We start from the raw sequence: 21,976 nt of genomic DNA on the forward strand, positions 1-21,976 counted from the left end.
AGTGCCCTGAGTGCACGTGCGAAGAAGCCGCGGCACCAGCGCGGCTGCTGGAGACACCCCCGCCCCCTTCGGAGACTCAGGGCCGCCCTCGACTTTCGCGGCCTCAGTCACCCCTTCAGCTCTGTGCCCTAGGCGAGGAGGCCGGCTTGTGGGGTTGAGGGCGCCGAGAGCTCGGGGCGGCGAGGACGACGGCGTTGATAGCGGTGGTAACGACGGCCTCAGCAGGCGGGGAAGATGAAAGGGTGAGGAAGGGCAGCCTGCTAGGGCCCGGCGGGCAGGGTGTTGGGGCCCGGGCCCGTGTAGGGGGAGTGTTGCGAAGAAGGGGAGAAACTAAGGGCGATGACCGGGCGAAGGGAGATTTCCAGGCTTCTCTCTTCCCTCTGTTCCTAGAGGAGGCGGAGGCGACCAAGGCTGTTGGCGGGCTGAAGGGCTAGCGGTGGCAAGAGTGGTGAACCTAGGATTTTGTCCCGAGGATAAGTGTGGCTGGGTAGGGGCAAGAAGGAAAAACTATTGTGAGGAGCCTAGGGCCTCTTACCCCGGAGCGGACTCCTGAGCCACCTCCGGCCCATTTCTGGTGCAATGGTCAGGTTGTCCTCTTATCCAGATCCATGCTTAACAACTGGAACTACAGTCTTTGACACCTTTCCATTTCATTCGCATTTGGGGTCCGTGCAGAACCTTCTGGCGGGAGAAGGAATTGGAATAAAGAGCATGGGCATGAGTATTAAGAGCTAGTGACTCAACTAGATTTGGGTTGGGTCAGAGGGAGTGGAGGAGGGGGAATGAGCTCAAACAGTGTAGACTTGGGGTGCCAAAATGTTTAAGGAAGTATTGTGAATCAATAGGTGGAGCTATTGCTTCAGCAGTTGGTAATTGCCCCCTAAGTGCTTCTGAAGGGATTCTGGGTTACTATGCTTTCTTCAGCATGATTGACAAAGTTAAGATTCGATTTTTTTCTCTCTCTTGAATAAAATTAGGGATTATTTTGATTTAACTGTTTCCGTTTGCATACCATGTCTTCTTGCCATTAAATTATATACTTACAGTATTAGTTACATTATAGAATTGCTTAAATGAGTATTTGGGAGCTTGCCTTTAGAATCCTCAGAGGAAGAAAGAGAACCTTGTAAAAGCTTTCTCTGACGCCTGAAAAAAAATTTTTTTTCTTACTATCGTAAATCGGTTGAAGGATTATAATTATGCTTTAAGTTACCTAAACTATTCAAACTATTCAGCAGCTCTTTTGAAGATGAAGTAAGTCACTTTATGGAGTAACTTCATACTGCCTAAAATTAAGGTTTAAATATTATCTCTATTTATGTTTGAAGTGTAGAAGAGATTCCAAGGAAGTTTATTTATTTGGTTTTAGGTCTGTAACATGTTTTCCTACTCTGATTTGCTTTAAATACCCGAGATCCATTTCAGTGTTGAATTGTATGTCTTGAAATTATTTTTCCCAATTGGGTCGTGATCCAGGAAGTTGGGGCTATTTTACTTTGATTCAGCATATTTGGGGAGTCTCTTTTTTTGTTTGTTTGTTTTCTGATACACAGTACTTGAGTGTAGATGCTGTGCTCTCTCTTAACTCATTTTTTTTTGTATTTTTTTCCGTATGTTCAATACATATTTATCGTGTTTTCTTAAAGTAATAATGAGGCTGAAGAGTTCCCATTTTTGAAACTGTGCCAAGTATCCAAGAAATTGTTCTGGATGTTTTGATCCAAAACCTTTAATCTAGCTCATTCTCCATAGGGTGTAATGTCTTTCTGGTAATTCTCTTGGAAATAGAAATGGGGCCAGTTTCTACTTTGAATTAATATACTCATGAAGCAGTATACTCTTTACTTATTACTTATTACTTACTTATATTATATTATATTATATTATATTATTTACTTATTACTTATTACTTATTACTCTTTTTATTTTAAATGGATATTTAAGTGTGGTGTGATGGAGGCAGATCTCTAGAAATGAGGTCGGTGTTAGAGAAAAGTTATTGAATCTGTAATTTATGCCAGCAACCATGCATTAAGAGTCCATAAGCACAGTTCTTATTGCTTATGATTGGGAGCTTAGAATCATGTTCTTGAATGAAAAATTTTAAGATGATTTCACAGGAATAGTCCTTATTCCCACTCACTCCCAGGAAGTTGGGACTTGAAAAAAGTTGTTGCTTCTTAGTATATAATTAAGGTGCTGAAGAAATGAAGTTAAGATATACTGTATTCTTTAGAAGATGTTGAAGTCCTTGAGTTTCAGAACTTGTATCACTATGTGCAATGTAGTCAGTCTTTTAACTCTTGATTTTGAAAGGCCTATGGGAAATAGTGGTCTTGATTATGTGGTTTTTGTATGAAACTTAATTTGCTACATATTGTATATTGATCTAACAAGACAGTAAGTTAAGTAGAAATATCTGGAAATGGGAAACTGTAGGACTCCCAACTCCTTATCAGTGTATTTAAACATTGTGCGTCGTTACCTATATTGCCTGTTGTTTAAATTTTTAAAACTTATTTTCTGATTTTACTTCCTATTTTTACTGTTAGTATTCTGTTGTATTGGCATGTATTTGTATGATTTTGTGGGGGGATTCTATTGGGGATTGAATCCAGTGGTGCTTGTTCTCATGTTTACCACTGAGCTACATCCCTGTTCCAGGCCCACCCCCACCCCCTTTATTTTAAAGACAGGGTCTTCCTAAGTTGCCCAGGCTGACCTTGAACTTGAGATCCTCCTGTGAATTGCTGGGATTACAAATGTGGACCACTGTGCCTAACATAAACTGGTTATTTTTGATCTGTTTGTTATTCCTCACTAGGGAAGATGATAGTCAAGCAAGAAATACGCTGTAGATAGCTGTGACTGGGGCGGCAATGTAATTGGTCATTAATGTAATAGAAAAGAAAGCTAAAAAGTAACTATTTTGAATAAAATTAAAATATAAGATTCTTTAGTCAGAGATGAAACTGTGTTGGAGAATTTAGAGTAACAGTTACCACTGATAGTGTATGGACTAGGAAAGGGCACAGGGAGTTTTCTTGGGTGCTGGAAATATTCTCTTTTTCTGGATATTGGTCACATAGGATGTGTATATACATGCATGCATACATACATACGTGTGTGTGTGTCTGTGTTGTGTGTGAAAAATCATTGGGCCATAAACACAATTAGTGATCTTTGCCATGTGTCAATAAGATTATATTGCTCTTTTGTCAGGGGGGGAAAAAGCCAGTCAGGCTGAAGTAGCATTTGATAACTTTATAAACCTGCAATTCTTACTCTTGCTACTGTGAAATCAATAATTTGTTGTTTGTTGGCTGAGAGATTGAATTTTAACAAATACTACTTTTTGGTGTTCCCTTTGCTGTATTAAGATACATTCATATAAAAAATGACTTTAAAAGAACTTTTTAAAAAGTCTGTAATGTGCTAACCTGGTGTAAAAGAAATACAGAAAATTAAAATAAAATCTGTTTTAGTCTAGTGATCAGGTACAACTATAAATAATAGGAAAATCAGTTGCTTACATCTGTGAATGGAATCATTGTATAATAGGAAGTATGCCTCCTGTCTATACAGTTGTGTGCACAGGTGACTAATCCTGTGTTGCCCTCAGTAGTGTGATTTTTTTCTGTCAGTTAATTCAGTCCCTAACTCAATAGCAAAATATTAGTCCATTATAGTTGCAGCTGAAACAGTTGGCAATTGAGCTGCTGAAATGTGCCTTTTGAGGCTAAGTAACTGAGTTTTTAAGTTTAATTAAAAATTTTAAATCAAAATTTAAAAATTCAGTTATTGGACAATTTTAAGAATGCTTGACACACCTTGTATATGTAGATCTAATTTAGATTTAAATGAAATGTAAATATAGATGAATGATTTCCCAGCAAAATTAACATCTGAATTGAGGTATGCTACAAAAACTTATTGTGGAAAAGGGTTTTTTTTTTTTTGTTTTTTTTTTTTGTTTTTTGTTTTTTTTTTTTAAGAGAGAGGGGGAGAGAGAGAGAATTTTTTAGTATTTATTTTTTTAGTTATCGGCAGACACGACATCTTTGTTTTGTATGTGGTGCTGAGGATTGAACCCGGGCCGCACGCATGCCAGGCGAGCGCGCTACCGCTTGAGCCACATCCCCAACCCTGGAAAAGGGTTTTTTAAAAAGATAAATTATTAATGTTCTGTTTTTATTATATGTTGAAATTATTTCTCCTGTTTGGCTTGTTAATATAGGTACCAGAAAATTTTAAATTATGTATGTAACTAAAATTATGTTTCTATTAGACATTGCTGTGCTAGACCCTTAAAACCAAAGTTGTGACCTGTTACATACACCTGTAATCCCAGAGACTCTGAAAGCTTAGGCAGGAAGATGGCAAATTCCAGGTAAACCTCCACAACTTGGCAAGACCCTTTCTCAAAATTAAATATAAAAAGGACTGGGGATGTAGTTCAGCAGTAAAGCACCCTTGCATACAATTCCTAGTATCAAAAACAAACAAACAAACAAACCAAAGTTGTGTAAAACATGATCTCTTCCCTTAGAATATAGTTCTCAGATGATAGACATGTCTAAATGTTTCAAGTTGTGGGCCAACAGTTGATTTATGGCTATTTATACTCTGGGAAAGGATTCTGATGCCACTCCCTAGTTTTTGTTTAAAGTCTTGTGTTCCAGTCATCTTGACTGCCATGGGTGAGGAGCATAATCAGAATTGTGTATTTGTCTTTCCTGAGCTAGTGCAACCTCTGTTCTGCCTGTTATTATTGAAGTTGTTCTTCAGGGAGAACCTTGTTTTTTAAGTCCTGAGGCTTCTTGTCTTATTCCCCTAAGTGCTGTAGTGGACGCTTGTTCATAAAACTACTTGACAAACATCCTTAATTATTTCTTTTGGATAATTCCCTAGGAATAAAATTTTTGGATCAAAAAATACATTTTTTAAAGCTCTGATGCAGTTGCCCTCCTAAAGTAGCAGTTTATACTGTTAGCTCTGTTATGAGAATGTCCTTTCTTTCTCCCAAGTCAAATTCAGAAGGGAAAGGAAATTTGCAAAAAACTTAAGAAAATGGATGAAAACGTTGGCTACCATTTCAACCAAGAGTTTTATAAATTTTTGTTTCAATTGTGATATTGACTTTGTTGTTGTAGATGGACACAATACCTTTATTTTAGTTATTTATTTTTATGTGGTGCTGAGGATCGAATCCAGGGCCTCACATGCTAGGCAAGCATTCTACCATTGAATCCCAGCCCACAAGTGTGTTTTGAGTACATATTCTTATAGCCTTAACTCTACTTTTACTTGGCTGATTAGGTGATAAATGGATAAATTTATTTATTTATTTTTGAAAATTTCATTACTTGGTGAAGTTGGGATACTTTCTACTTTTACTGGTATTTATATATCTTTGTGACTTATTTGTTTTTAAAATTGTTTTTAATTGGGATACAGATTGCGCAGACTTGAAATTACAAAACAGTCAAAGACACTGCTGTTTAGAAAATGAGGTTGAGACATTCAGATTAGTAAATTTTTGTTAAAGAGTGATGTCAGTTGACCCAGATAGCCTGAAGGAAAATTCTAAGGTATATTTGGATTTTTTTTCCCCTTCTAGTCTATGTAGTTTATTATATAAGGGAAACTTAACTGTAATACAAACATCATTTAACTAAAAGGCACCATGTTTTGTTCTATTTTTTTTTCTTTTTTTAAATTAATTTTTAAATTTATATGTGACTGTGGAATGCATTACAATTCTTATTACACATATAAAGCACAATTTTTCATGTCTCTGGTAGTATACAAAGTATATTCACATCAATTCGTGTCTTCATACATGTACTTTGGATAATAATGTCCATCACATTCCATCATCATTTCTAACCCCATACCCCCTCCCTTCCCTTTTCACCTCTCTGCCCTATCTCGAATGCCACCAAGTTTTATTTCAGTGTGCCACAAATGATAGCTAGAAATAGGGTTATTATAATGAGACTCTTGGATCTCTGGGTCTTGGTTTCATTCTTTAACAAGAAAGACTTGAACCTGAACAATGATGACCAAAGTTTCTAACTCAGGTGCAAGTTCTAATTTACTGTTGGTATTTAAGGTGTTGATGGCTTTGATGAGTTCTCAGACTACAGGAAAAAGTGCTGTATTGACACCTACCCATGACTGCTATGATATATGTCTGATGTTTAGCACTGACTTTCTACGATACCAAGAAATAAAGCCTTGGAGTCATATTTGAAGTGTACTCTTTAAACCACTTTCTCTTATTTGCTTTTGTGCCTGTTCTTGTCCTTTTCACTCATGACACTCTTTTTTTTTAACTGCTACCTGATATTCCTACTGGGCCAAGTAATGGATTCTCATTTAATCATTAAAATATCCCTGTACAGATGATGTGATATCTATAATCTTCTAGTTTAAAAAAAAAAAAAGGCAGAAATAAGCCAAGAATGAAAAACAGCTTAGTGGATTCTGGGATTTTTTTTAGTAGTTTTATGTGACCAAAAGTTGTTGAGGGTGGTAGGGAGAAACTAGATCAGTAGCTGTAGCTAGGTGATAAAAGTCTTTGTTTCAAAGTGGTGCTGAGGCGGGAACCCACACATGCTAGGCAAGCATTCTACCACTGAGCTACAATTTCAGCCCCAACAGTTATTGAAAGATTTTGAGCAGAGAAGATTATTTATTTTAGGAAGATTATTCTCATTGCATTGTGATGGCTATCTCCTAGGTGCTAGACTTATTCTCCTTCATTAGGCTCTTAAAATTAAGGCTGAAATAGTGGCCTGAATTATGATGCTAAGAGAAAGGGTATAAGAATAGGTTATGATGGTATTTGAGGAAGCAAAACTAATAAGAATTGTAAAAGGATATAAGGATACATCAGAATTAAATTTCGATATTGGATGAATGATGGATCTATTTATGAAGACAGATATGAATAGAGGTAGATGCTCTAATTTTTTGTAATTTGAATTGATTTTGAGATTCCTGTGCAAATAACCAATAAGCATTAAGGAATACATTTTTGGATGCTAAGATTTGGAAATAAAGACATTAACATTTACTTGGTAATAAAGGTAAAACCATAGCTCAGAAGGAGTTCTAGTTTAATATGTGGATGATAATGGAAATTTTTTTCACAGAGTAATTAATTCTTTTTAGGTAAAGGCCTTGAGTACATTGTGTCCATGTGTGTATTTAGCATTAGCAATTAACCAAATAATTTCTGAGGGTTTTTTTTTTTTTTTACACCTCTGATTCTTGCAGTTTAACAATTAGGAAAGCAGTCCACCCACTACCACTTTGTTTTTGTTTAAAGATTTATGCATGTATAGATATGGAGTATATTGGTCTTATTTTTTGACTGTTATATGAAAAAAATAAGTATTTTTAATATTTATTTTTTAGTTGTAGTTGGACACAGTACCTTTATTTTATTATTTTTATGTGGTGCTGAGGAATGAACCCAGAGCCACTAGGTGAGCGCTGTGCCACTGAATCACAACCCCAACCCCCATACTACCACTTTTTTGATGCTGCTAAACCTGTAGAACAATGATTCTCTACCAGGAGCAAACCTCTCCTCCTGCACTCCTCCCTAATTACTGATAAATGTTTGAAGAGTTTTGGCATCTAATAGCTAGGGATGCTGCTAAACATCCGACAATGCACAGGAAAGCTTTCTCTCAAGAATTATCTAGCCTGAAGTGTCAGTTGTACTGAAATTGAGAAACCCTACTCTGAAATCTAGATGATATGATAAGAGTCTGATGAGTTAATATTAAGGTCTAGAGTTCTTGTATTTACTGAAAATAATTTGGTGATTCCTTGAAATATTGGGGACTTGCTCTAAATATTATAGTTTAGAAGAAAAGACAAAGTATAAAAATAAATGCTTATGGAAGTACTGAAATGTGTCCTGGAAAGGCAGAAGCAGTAATAAATTTTTTATGGGTAGAAGACTGGGGAGACAGGTTAAGGCACCGTGAACAGTTAGTATTTAAGCTGTGCTTTGAGAAATTTTGAACGGGCTTTTCTGTGGAAGAAGAAATTCTCTAGAGGAGTTAACCCTTTCATGTAATTACTGAAAGCAAGAGTTTAGAACAAGATTACTGCCAGCTAAGAAAAAATTATCTACCTGTTCGAAATTTTTTATTCTGAGGACCATGGTCATAATCTGATTCTTGCTAGTAGACAAACTTTGAGTTTTATACAACTGCACCATTATCATTACACATAAGATTAACACCTCTTACCCACCTCTCCCCAATACACACACTTTGAGAATTGATGACTTCTTTGAGGGAACATGATATGACTGATCTTGTACTAAAATGGAAATTCCTAGACCTAGGCCTGATTCTGGCTTTATTGATAACTGTCTATAAAACTACAGATTTTATTTGTCTCTCAGGGCTTTGGTTTTATCATCTGTAAAATGAAGGGGGAATAGACCCAATGGTTTTCGAGTTTTTTCTGGTCAAAGAGTGCAAGAAGTGACCGTATAGTTAAAATTTTGTGCCAAGGTATGCTATACCCATTGATAGCATAAACAGGTTTTGAGCTTGCTTTTTTATTTTCACTTTTTACTATATAACTTTAAAAGTCATACTTTGCACAGAAACCCATTTTTGTGGAATCATCCCCATCTTGTGGCCTTTCAGTATAATGCCACTAAATTTGAAATCATTGGCATGATTGACACTCAGAACATTCAAATGCTTGTTATGGTTTATGTTGCTATGCTAAACGTGGGGAGACATTATCTCATTTTGTCACTTAGCTTGTTTACTAAACCAAAAATAAAAGTTTCCTATTTCCATATTCTAATCCCAAAGATTATGGTTATAAGATTTGACTGAATAACAGACTAGTCTTATGCTGACACAAATTACTAGCTAATAGGCTATGTAGATGTATACGGTTATTTCAGATCTGAGGACTTAATTGAGAATTCTGAGTGCCATTGTAGTTGCTCTTTCTTGTTTCTGTCAGTCTGCCTGCAGTTGGATCCATAGTATAAGGATTGCTATATGAAGATGACTTGGGATTTGATAGTTATAGCTTTGAAATCAAGAAAAAAATAATGTCACATGGATTTACTTGAGCTAAGATATTTTAGTTCCTTTAGTAATCGCTGTCTTCAGTTTTCTAAGAGTTGTAAACTCCCATGCCAGTAGGAACGAGCTGGTAATGTACATGAGTAAAATGAGAAATTGCAAATTTAGGCTTTATGTAAAATCCTCTCATTTAAGTTTTAGCATCCAACTTAATTTAAAAATAAAAAAAACAAACACTGTGGGTCAGTAGCTGTGATCATTTGACTGATTCGGCTTTTAGGCAAACTTTCAGGCTTATGTACAGAATAGAAGTCTTAAACTACTGATAAATGGTCTACCTTGTTAACTTGAACTCTTTTCAGAAGGCAAACCATCATTGTACATTTTTAATCCCACATTGCAGGGACAGATTTGAATTTGAATCACAGGTCCTCTTACACATAAATTGCTGTTACACATAAATTGGAACTATAGTGTAGCATTCTGTGCTAATTGACTAGGGGAAATAATTAATATTTGAAGTCAAATTTACTCTAATCATATAGCATACTTTTTCCATTGACCTATTCTAATTCTTTTTGCCATGGCCACCGTAGCCTATATAGTGCAGATACATTGGACATACATAGTCTTTATTTCTGGTACTGATTCCTCAGCTTTGTAAATCACACATAAGGGATGTTTTTTTCTTAAAGTAATTCTCATTTATCCCCGGGGTATATGTTCCAAGACCCCAGTGAATGACCTGAAACCACAGAAAGTATTGAACCTGATATATGCTATTTTATGTCTATGCAGTATATACCTATGGTAAAAGCTTAATTTATGAATTAGGCATAATAATAAAATAATAATAAAACAAGAATTTTAACAATATTATAAAAATTATGCATATGGACTTTTAAATTTTTTTATTTAATTTTTATTTATTTTGGGGGGGTACCAGGAATTGAACTCAGGTGCACTCATCTCCAGCCCTTTTTTGTATTTGTTTAGAGACAGGGTCTCACTGAGTTGCTTTGTGCCTCACTGTTGCTGAGGCTGGCTTTAAACTCACCATCCTCCTGCCTCAGCCTCCCTAGCTGCTGGGATTACAGGTGTGCTCCAGTGCACCTAGCTTGTGCATGTAGTCTTCTCAAAATATCCTAATGTACTATAATCACCCTTCTTCTGTGACGTGAGATGATACATTGCCTACATGATGAGATAAAGTGACATGAATGATAGGCCTTGTGATGAATTATTAGGCTACTAAGAAAGGGTTACTTGAACACAAGCACTGCAATACTGGGATCTGATAACAAGATGGCTACTAAGAACTAACTGGCAGGTAGCCTATATAGTGCAGATACATTGGACAGAAGGATGACTCACATCCCAGATGAGACTGAGTGAAAAGGCACAAGACTTTTATCACTAATTAGGATGATCCACAGTTTAAAACGTATAACTTGTTTATTTCTGCGATTTTCCACTTAATGTTTTCAGACTGTGGTAACTGAAATTATAGAAAGCAAAACCTAAGGTAAGGGAGGACTACTATAATTTAAGTGGGTGTTAAAATGGATGTTTTATGTAACAAGATTTATTACAAAAGTAAATTCTAAGATGGAAGTTTGCACTGTGAATTTTGAGCAAGGTTATTATATATTCCCAGGTTAGGAAATCTATTGGATTTTGTGACACTGCTTCTCCAGGATTTTTCTCCTACTCTAGAAAATTTTTTCCCAACATCTTTATAGGTTGCTGTTCTACCCCTAAAACTCACATATTCTTTATGGTATATCTGTTCTGTGTTCAAGGAAACAACTCTAAAAGTAATGTATAAAGAGGTAGTCTTTCATATAAAAAGCTAACTGTATTCCCTTTAGAGTGTTTGACACTAATCTAATGAAAAATATGTCACTGAATCTCATACTCTCATGTCTTAGACATGTAACAAGTTTTCTGTGTTCTTTTTCCTGTTTTAAATATGTCTAGAGACTGGGGTTAGGGCCCAGTGGAGACCCCAGATTCCATCCACAGCACCTTAGGAGAATATATATATATATATATATTAACATACACATATCCCCTCACACACATACGCATATGTACATACATCAGTATACATACATATCTCAGATGTTTGGTTTAGGTATTTGGAAGGGAGATCTGTACCTAAATGGAAGACTCATTCTCTTACTCAGCTTCTCCCACAAAGTGAAAGCTTGGTACAGCTAGAGATTGAGAAGTTACTATTTGTTAAAAATGTGAAGTTCTTGCCTCCTTTTGCTTGTCTTTTAAACAGTAAAGAATAAATGAGGCATCAAGTGTTGTTGTTTTTTTTAATGAGTTTTCATATCACCAATAACATGTCTGTTCTTTCCTCACCAAGTTGATACAAAACCTAACTTCAAAATTCTATATCTTGTGCTTTATTTAATGAGTGGTGTTTGTATTTCTTTGTTTTTTTATGGAAATTTTCACACATATAAAAGTAAAGAAAACAGACAATAAACAACATCTTTCAATTCTAGAAAGTAGTAGGGTCGATTCCCATGTTGTTTCATCTTTGACCCTTACTTTCCTTTTCAGCCGGAACGCTTGAAAGGAAATCCTACACCTACTATCTCACTGTACCTTTAAATAGTTCAGTATGAATCTTGAATAGAAAAGTTTTTTTCCTAACATAATTACAATAGCTAATATGATTAAAACTATTAATCTGTAGTTTTCCTGCCTTATAAATGTCCTTTTAATATTTATTTACATCAAATTCCTACACTCCACTGATTGCATTTGGCTGAAATGCCTCATCATCCTTTAAAAAAAAATAAAATAAACTTGTTGGGCTGGGGTTGTAGCTCAGTGGTAGAACAATTGCCTAGCATGTGTAAGGCACTGATTTTGATCCTCATCACTGTGTTAATAAAATAAAGGTATTGTGTAAAAAATTTGGACAGAAGGATGACTCACATCCCAGATGAGACTGAGTGAAAAGGCACAAGACTTTTATCTCGCTAATTAGGATGATGCACAGTTTAAAACTTATGACTTATTTATAAATAAAAGTAAATAAAATAAAGGTATTGTGTAAAAAAATTTTTTTAAACTTGTTTTAGATTTACAGATAGATTGCAAAGATGTTGCAGAAAATCCTCTGCTTTTTCAGTTATTATCATCTTAGGTTATTATGATATACAGCTAAGAAAATGAAAAGACAAGCCACAATTGGAACAGAGGAGTTGAAAATTATAATTTTGATTATAGGACTTATGTCCAGAATATATATTTTAACTCACTTAAGACAGACAATTCAATTCCTTACGAATTTAGTCATTGTCAAAATCCTAGGTTTAATCCCAGGTCTATGCCATGGGCAAAAAACTTAAACATTTCACCAAGAATATACAAATGACTGGTAACCATGCAGAAAGATTCCCAGTGTCAGTAATGATTAGAGTAATGCGTGTCCAGTGTCACATTGCTAGAATGACTGGAAACAGGTAATAAAAAAAATAATGTAGGAAAACTTGGAGGGTTATAACCCCAATACATTAATAGTGAGAATATAAATTGTGTAGCCATTTTGTAAACGTTTAAGTGGTATATTAGTTTTCTGTTGTTGCTGAAACAATTCAAACTTCAGGGCTTAAAGTAACACAAATTTATTGTCTTACAGTTCTTGAAGTCAGATGTCTGAAATGGGCTCCACTGGGCTAAAAGTAAAGGTGTTGGCAGATCTAGTGATTTAAAAGTTACCACTAAATATTCAAATCTACCCAGATTCTCAGCCTGTGACCTTATTTAGAAATATAGTCTTTAAAGATAAAATTAAGTCAAGGTCATACTAGATTAGAGTGGGTTGTGAATCCATTGACCTAGAGTCTGTCTAAGAATAGGAGAGGACACAGACTCAGTGAAGACCCATGTGAAGGTGGAAAACAAACACTACCTTGAACCAAGAAATATATAGGGCCACTAGAGACTAAAAAAGACTAGAAGAATTCTTTCCTATGGGCTAGAAGGCATGGCCCTGCCCTTAGCATAATTTCAGACTTCTAATCTCCTGAACTGTGAGAAAATATGTTTTGTTGCTTTAAGTCACTAAATTTATGTTAATTTGTTAAAATAGCCCTATCAAACTCTTATAGCAGGATTGTATTTCTTCTAAAGGCTCTAGAGGAGAATCCATTTCCTTGCCTTTTCCAGCTTCCACAAGGGCAGCTAGATTCCTTGACTCAAAGCTCTTTCTTCGTCTCAAATCTAGCAGTGTGAACTCTTTGCTGTGCTCTGTTGTCATCTCTATTTCTTTTTGGGGGAGGGGTGTTGTTGTTGTTGTTTTGATATTGGGATTGAACTCAGGGGCACCTCGACCTGTGCCACATCCCCAGATCTATTTTGTGTTTTAGAGATAGGGTCTCACTGAGTTGCTTAGTATCTCGCTTTTGCTGAAGCTGGCTTTGAACTTGCAATCCTCCTGCCTCAGCTGCCCGAGTCCCTGAGATTACAGGCATGGGCTGTGGGGCCTGGCTTCATCTCTGGTTCTTAAGGACTTTGGACCCATCTGGATAATCTTGGTTAATTTTCATATATCAAGGTCTTAATCTGCAAAATACATTTTTTCCATGTAAAATAATGTATGTTACGTTGGATTAGGAAATGGTTATCCTTTGAGAGCCATTATTATACTTTAGTAAGTAGTTTCTTAAAAACCATTCCTGCTATCCACCCCACAATCCCACTTTCAGGAAAAAAAGTAAGGCATATACCTGTACAAAGACTTGTATACAAAATTCTTAGCAACTTTATTTATAATAGCTAGGAAGTACACATCTGTCAGATGCTCATCAACTGGTAAACAGATAAGCAAAACGTTATATATATTCATACCACAATGAAATAAAAGGATTGAGCTTCTAATATACTACAACATGGGGAAACCTTAAATATTATGCAGCAGGAAAGAAGTCTAGTGTAAAAGATAACATTATTATGTGATTTCATGTTGGAAACGTCCAGGAACAGCAAATCTGTACTAAGAGAAACTGTACATTGTGGCTTACTGTGAGTAGGAAAGAGGATTGACTGTATAAGCACTTCCAAAGCTGAATTGAGGTTGATAGTTGCATATCTTTGTAATTAATCAAATAATCTGTGACCTTTAGTTAAGCAAAAATTTCTTAGGTAAGACCCTGAGAACTATTTCCCAAAAGACATTCAACCAAAATGTAAAGCTCCTACTCCATAAAATACAGGAAAATTGGGGCTGGGATTGTGGCTCAGTGGTAGAGTGCTCGCCTAGCATGTGTGAGGCCCTGGGTTTGATCCTCAGCACCACATAAAAATAAATAAAATAAAGATATCGTGTTCAACTACAACTAAAAAATAATTAAAAAAAAAACAGGAAAATGAAAAAAGCCACAGAATGAAAAAATTTTTTGCGAAATGACTCATAGAGAATATGTATGTAGCTATAACTTATAGAGGACAAGATGCTTACAAAAACTAAGTTTTTTAAAAAATGGGCAGAAGATTTGAACATAAACTTAACCAAGGAAGACATGGTAAAAAGTAAGTACACGAGAAGATATTCAATATCATTTGTTATATAGGGACATAAATAAAAACCACAATGAGATGTCTTAACCCACTAATTAGAACAGCATAAAGTTTAAAGTTGACAATGCCCAGTGTTGGTGAGAATACAGAACAACTGGAATTCTCATGTACTTACCCATAATTTAGCATTCCCACTCCTTGGTATTTATTAAAAGAAATGAAAACACATTCACGAAAAACCTATATGCAAATGTTAATGGAACTTTATAATCTTCAAAACTTATAAACAACTCATAATGCTCTTCAACTAGAGGATAAAGCTAGGAGTGTAGTTCTGTGTATGTGAGGGGCCCTGGGTCCAATCTGTAGCATAGCAGTGACAAAGTATGATACATCTGTCTATAAAATGAAATACTACTCAACATTGACAAGGATGGAATACACTGTTGTATCAGGAATTATGCTGAATGAAAAGCTAAACAAGCACTGTGTATTTTGTGATTCAATTTTTGTCACATTCTCGAAGGCAAAATTATAAAGAACAGATTAGTGGTTGCCTGGGAGTGGTATGGTTATATGTAGGAGGTTCTTAGGGTGGTAGAACTATTACATATTTCACTACATGATTATATGTATGTGTATAATAGTGGTTACATGATTTTACATATTTGTCAAAACTCAGAGCTATACACTCTAAAGAGTGAATTTAAAGTTTAAAAAAAGCCAAGAGAAAATTGATTCCCCTATGCCAAAAAAAGTGGAAAATAAAAAACGACTAATAGTTGGTACAAAAAATTGCCAGCTGGTGGACTTGGATTGATTGAATTAATTATTGCATTGAGAGTTTGACTGGACTAGATACTCTAATTGTCAGATGAAAGGAGTAGGACTTGAGTGTGTATTGTTTACAAGAAATTTTATTTTTTATTTTTACTTTTTAAATTTATTAATAGATAGAGTCCCAATGTGTAGTACAGATTGGTCTTGAACTATGTAAGTGCTGCTGCTTACATGGCACTTTAAGGATTTGGGGAAGTTTTAAAAAAAATTTTTTTAATTGCTAAAAGATACACCATGCATCATTGATTAGGTGAAAGCTGTGTCTATGTGATAAATAAAGCAGACTTTAAAATGAGAAGTATCATCAGTGAAAATGAAGGATGTTTCAGAATTATACAGAGGTCAAGTTATCAACAGTTTATAACAGTCCTGAGTACTTAACATTCCTATTAACAACCTGAAAATACCTGAAGCAAATATGAGCAAAGCTAAAAAAGAAGGAACACTTCCAAACTTTGAAGCCAACTTAATCCTGATAAGAAAGCCTGTCAAGGACGGGGGTTGTGACTTGGCAGTAGAGCTCTCACCTAGCACATGCAAGGCCTTGGGTTCAATCCTCAGCACCACATAAAAAATAAATAAATAAAATAAAGATATTGTGTCCAACTTCAACTAAATATAATTTAATAAATATATTTTATATAATGTATATTAATAAATATATTTAACAAATATATATATATAAATCTTTATCTAAAACAAAGAAAGCCTGTCAAGATTATAAGAAAACCATTTGTGTTGAAGTAAGCTTTCTTGAGATGTCATTTGGACAAAGACTAAAAGAAGGCAAGGGCAGTACACAGCCAAGGATGAAGAGGCCACCAACAAAAATGGGGAAAACTGCAGGTTAGACATTTTGGGGGAAGGGTCCGTATATTTAGTTTCCAGTATATGTACTTGGAGGGAGTGTTACTAGAGTTGTTTTGAATCAGATTTTGGAATTCTGAATGAAGTTTAGGCTACATACAAATTTGGTTTTGTTTTTTTTTTTTTTTAAATTTTTTATTGTTGGCTGTTCAAAAAACATTACATAGTTCTTGATATATCATATTTCACACTTTGATTCAAGTGGGTTATGAGCTCCCATTTTTACCCCATATACAGATTGCAGAATCACATCAGTTACACATCAATTGATTTACATATTGCCATACTAGTGTCTGTTGTGTTCTGCTGCCTAGGCTATATACAAATTTGGAAGTAGGCAGCATTAAAGTCATAGGAATGAATAAAATCACCAAGAAAATATGTGCAGGGCCCTTGTAGAATTGTTTCAACATCAGCTTTCTTAATGTACCCATGGAGTAATTTATATTTTAGCCTTACCGAACAGGTTACAATTTTGGAAATACACCATTACTATTTTGTTAATGTTTTACCTTCTCCTTAGACTGTACATCTTACCTCTTCCCACAATAAGAACTCAAGAAAAGTTTAAATTCACTGAGTTCTTAGAAACTGTGTTTTTATATTAATTTTCTAATAGAGATTTGGGACTTCAAAAAACTTTGGGAGCTCTTCTACTTTTTGGTTGTTATAGTCATGGGATATTCTCATTTTCTTGACATTTCTACATATCCCTTATGTTGAAATTATCCTATGCCTTTAATACTGCACATGTTCTTTGCTAAATTAAAGGTTGATATTATATTACTGATATATTTAGAATATCCACATCTTAAAATAATTTTGGAGCTAAGTGATCAGGATTACAGAAGTATTCCATTTCAATTAGACATATCATGTTAATGAAAATAAACTATATTTGAAGCTAAATTTTGCTGACAGTTGTACCTTTAGTCACCACTTTGAAATTGTTTCTAGTATATTCTGACCATCTAGTAAGAATCTAATTAATTTTTCAGACAGCTACCAAACAGTACATGTTTGCATATAGAAAAATACTGAGAGACTATGTCAAACTATTTCTGGTCTTGTTCCTCAGAATAGTTTCACTTCCTAAGTCATTTCTATGATTATGCACCTAAAAAACAAAAAAAACAAGACTTGTAAAAAATTAAGCAAGGAAAGATTAAGCTGCTATACTGTAATGATTCAGTTTTGTTTCTTCAATATAGGCTTGATCTGCCAAGCCTAATGAAAAAAAATTTTTTTTTTTAGTACTTATTATCCTTCAGAAAATTATAAATATACTTGAAGCCTGGTAACTGCCAAGAGGTCATTCTTCAAATTTTAAAAACTATAGTCTTTTCACTTATCATTTAGAAGCTTGAGTTCCTAAGTTCTTTAGTTACTCATTATTGTTTAAATTTAAACTTAATGTATTTTTCAGTCACTTTTAAAATACAGAGGCTAAGACTTTTATTTTAAGAAAATGCAGTGGAGTAGTTTAAGTGATATCTCTGAATATAATCAAGAGAAGCTATATTGTATGTAAAATAAATTACTGTACCCAATTTGTGGCACTATGGGAAGTTAAAAGAGAAGATGGTATAGGTAAGATGTGATCTCCTTATTTAATGGAATCCTATATTTTACATGATACCAGTATCTGCAGAATATTTAAAATAAGAGTGGTAGACAGCAAGGCAGTAAGCCCAGTGGATTTCAGTTAAGAAAGGGTTTGGTACAAGGTGTAATTTACTTCAGTTTTTTTTTTTTTTAATGTGGTGCTGAGGATTGAACCTAGGGCCTTGTATGTGCTAGACAAGCGCTCTACCACTGAGCCATAACCCCAGCCCTAATTTACTTCAGTTTTAAAAAAGAAAAAAACAAGCTACACTTCAATGAAGAGGAGAAGTTATTATGAATGAGGTGAAACCTACTTAAAGAAGACATGAATCTTACACAGGGAATTCAATGCAGTTGTCAGATACTTTGGAGAATACCATATTTATTTGTATGACCAGAAAATTGCCTATAGTTTGTGCTATATATTTAAAAATATCCTTTTCAGATATTTTTCTGTAGATATGAACAAAAGTTGGAGTATTGAATATATAGGTGGAATATACTTTTTTCTCCACAAAATTATATTACAACATATTTCTGTGCCAGAAATTTGGATATAGCATGCTTTACTTTAATCAGTCTCATTATCAGTAAACACTTTTTTATCTTTGCTTTTTCCATTTTACTATTCTAAGTATGGTAGAATGTAGACATTCTTGTTGAGTCATTTGCCCAACACACCCCAAATGTGATACAAATGATTAATAAGCATACTTGTTTGCAATTCATTGCTGTTAGATTCGAATGCCTTTATAATCTGAAACTAACAGCTTTATAGGCAAAATAACTTGGTTACTGTATGAAACTTTTTAGTTTTAATCCCTTTTTCCATGGAATCAGTTCTTTTGATTACATAGTTTTTGTAGAAATTTTTTCCCCCCAAGAGTGACAGAAGTAGGATTTATTCATGTGTGAAGAATAGAAACAGAACTCTGGCGGGGATGGGCAAAAATGGACCCAATTCTTGATAGATAATTTTCAAACTTAATGGGAGTTCATAACCCACTTGAATCAAATGTATGAAATATGATATGTCAAGAGCTTTGTAATGTTTTGAACAACCAATAAAAAAATAAATAAAATAAAAAAAATTTTTTTTCAAACTTGTGTTTTTCAAAATATAGATTCTGTTTCCAGAGATTCTGGTCCTGAAAGGTGGGGTGGGATGTCCAAGAACGTGAATTTTGAGTACCACCACTGTGACTTTGAAGTAGGTGGCCCCAGGAGGGCCACTATTCTCAATTAATAGGCACATAATTATTACACAAGTTATTTTCTTGGGATAAATGTTAGAAGTAGGATTACTTATTTCAGTACATTGTACTAGATTTTTTCTCAAGAGATACTGTATATTTACCATCTGCAAGGTTTAAGAATACCATTTGCTACTTCTCTTGCTAATATTAGGTGTCATTCTTTTTGATCAATAGTTGTATCTAATTTTTTGAATAGTAAACTACAGGGAAATCTTTCCTATTCATTGTAAGATATTATTCTGGCTTTCTTAATAGTTGCATACTATATTTGTCCCTTGTATGAAAGTTACTAGCAAAATTGGTATTGGATATCTGGCCATATTTGCTTAAATGGTAATAGTTTTAGGGATATGAAGTCATTATGAAAATGTTGGATTTGTCGATCATGAAAAAAAACTTGATACCCATTTAATATGTTATCTTTATAAATGAGAAGCTAATTATATTTTATTGAGTACATATTGGTTTGTTCCAGTAGCCGGATCGAGTTGGGAGATGTAACACCACACAATATTAAACAGTTGAAGAGATTGAACCAGGTCATTTTTCCAGTCAGCTACAATGACAAGTTCTACAAGGATGTGCTGGAGGTTGGCGAGCTAGCAAAACTTGGTAAGATATGGCTTTTTTTCTTTATTTCTGTTTTAAAATGTGTAGTTTTGAACTTCACCCGTTACTATTAGAGCAAGAAGACTTAACTAATTTGTCTTTTTATTTTACAAGTGAGGTTAATGGAGTGTTTCAGGTTCTCAAAAAAAATATAGAATATTTGAATTTTAAATGGAATCACTAAATATTCTTTATTACTTAGTGTTTGCCTGTATGTTACCAATGATTTAGCTTTACAGCCTTCTGAGACAATGTAAGAGGTTTTTGAAGCCATTGATTTTCATAGGATAGCTAATTAAAATTTAATGCTTATAATAACAACTTAGTCTCTTAGAAAAAATGATTAAATGTGTTGTTTTGTCTATTGAACTTTATGTCTTTATATTTTCTATGGCAGCCTATTTCAATGATATTGCTGTAGGTGCAGTATGCTGCAGGGTGGATCATTCACAGAATCAGAAGAGACTTTACATCATGACACTAGGATGTCTTGCACCTTACAGAAGGCTAGGAATAGGTAATTCATTGTTTCTTTCCTTCTTCCTTCCTCCCTCGAACTTTCCCTCCTTCCTTCAAAGCCTAAGTACCTTGTTAAATCTTTTTGATATAATAAGTAAGTTTATTTCTTTTATAAAATAAAGTGAAAATAACTAGTGTTTACTAATATAATTCAATTGAAAAACCCTCCATAGATTTGTCTAATTTTCCCCCCACTTAAAAAAATATCTATCTGTAAATATTTGTATAAAAAATTGCTCTATATTTATCTCTTAGTGTCTAATGTTACCTCTTAAATTTTATTAGGTCCCAATAAGTAGTTCAGTTGGCAAATAGGTATAGAATTTAAAGGTTGCCTTTTAAGGTTACTTATTTGTTGTTTGTATTATTAACAGGAACTAAAATGCTAAATCACGTCCTAAACATCTGTGAAAAAGATGGCACTTTTGACAACATCTATCTGTAAGTAAAATAATATTTAATGTTCTTATCTCAAAAGTTTAAATGTCAATAAAAATCATTACTAGAAATTTTAAAATCTGATCACTTACTGTATCTTAAAAAAATACCATGGAATGATTGTTGCACAGTACCTGTATAACATTGCTTCTAGGACCCACTCCCCTGGTCCCCCTCATAGATACCAAAATATGAGTGATTCAAGCCTCTGTATAAAATAGCAGCGTATTTACATAAGACTTACAGATATCCTCCTGTATGAAATCCAATTAGATTACTTATAATATTTAATATAATGTAAGTGCTGTGTACATTTATTATTGTACTGTATTGTTTAGGGAATGACAAGGGAAAATACAGTGTACCTGTTCATTCAGATGCAATTTTCTTTCCTAATATGTTAATCTGTAGAAGCAGAACCCGGGAATGTGATGGGGCCTGCTATAGTTGTAACAATGCTTTGTTGTTGTTGTTGTTATTTATTTGGTACCAGGAGTTGAAACCCGGGGTGCTTAACCACTGAGCCACATCCCTAGTCCTTTTTTTTTTTTATTTTGAGATAGGATCTTGCTGAGCTGCTTAGGGCTTTGTCAAATTGCTAAAATTGGCTTTGAACTTGTGATCCTCCTGCCTCAGCCTCCCAAAATGCTGGGATTACAGGCTAGCAGTGTATCACTGCACTGGACTACTTGTTACAATGTTTATTTGGTTTGTTTTAGTAATAAATAAAGAATCTGAGACACATTGCTACATTATATTGGGATGGGAACTACAAAGTCATATAAATGAAGTCAGGATTAAAATTCATTCAGATTTAAAACCATTCATATTATTAATATTATTTTTTTCATGCCTTGCTGTTTGTTCCGATTCATTCAAGGTTATCAGTGATATGCCCATTTATACTACAATTTAAAAAAATCAAAATCAGAGGTAATTCTCTGAGGTTATATTTGACTCTTAAAAGGCTGCAGATTAAGAACAAGACTAAGATTATTACTGGATGTTTGTAATTGTAATTCAGTTTGGTGATGGCAGATATTAAATAATATGGTATTATTTTGAAGAGTAATTGAGAAAGCTCTAATTTCTTATTTTTTTGTTGTTGATGTTGTTTTTGCTGGGAGCAGTGGCACACATCTGTAATCCTAGAAAATTTGGGAAGCCAAGGCAGGAGGATTGCAAGACCAACCTCAGCACTTAGCTAGGCCCTAATACCCC

The 21,976-nt window shown here is 34.4% G+C and overlaps 1 protein-coding gene across 2 annotated transcripts in view; it reads left to right on the forward strand.

The window, feature by feature from the left end:
* The window catches only part of Naa50 (N-alpha-acetyltransferase 50, NatE catalytic subunit), a 26,727-nt gene continuing 4,751 nt past the window's right edge, over positions 1-21,976 (forward strand). The window contains exons 1-4 of one of the 2 annotated variants that reach the window (XM_015478502.2): positions 1-242; positions 19,665-19,801; positions 20,196-20,315; positions 20,692-20,758. In XM_015478502.2, coding sequence (XP_015333988.1) covers positions 235-242; positions 19,665-19,801; positions 20,196-20,315; positions 20,692-20,758 — 332 coding nt within the window. In that variant the 5' untranslated portion in view covers positions 1-234. The remainder of the gene's footprint in view (positions 243-19,664; positions 19,802-20,195; positions 20,316-20,691; positions 20,759-21,976) is intronic. The other variant, XM_015478504.2, reaches the window with a different exon arrangement.

This window comes from Marmota marmota, unplaced genomic scaffold (assembly GCF_001458135.2).
Source record: "Marmota marmota marmota unplaced genomic scaffold, marMar, whole genome shotgun sequence".
Taxonomy (NCBI): Eukaryota; Metazoa; Chordata; class Mammalia; order Rodentia; family Sciuridae; genus Marmota; species Marmota marmota.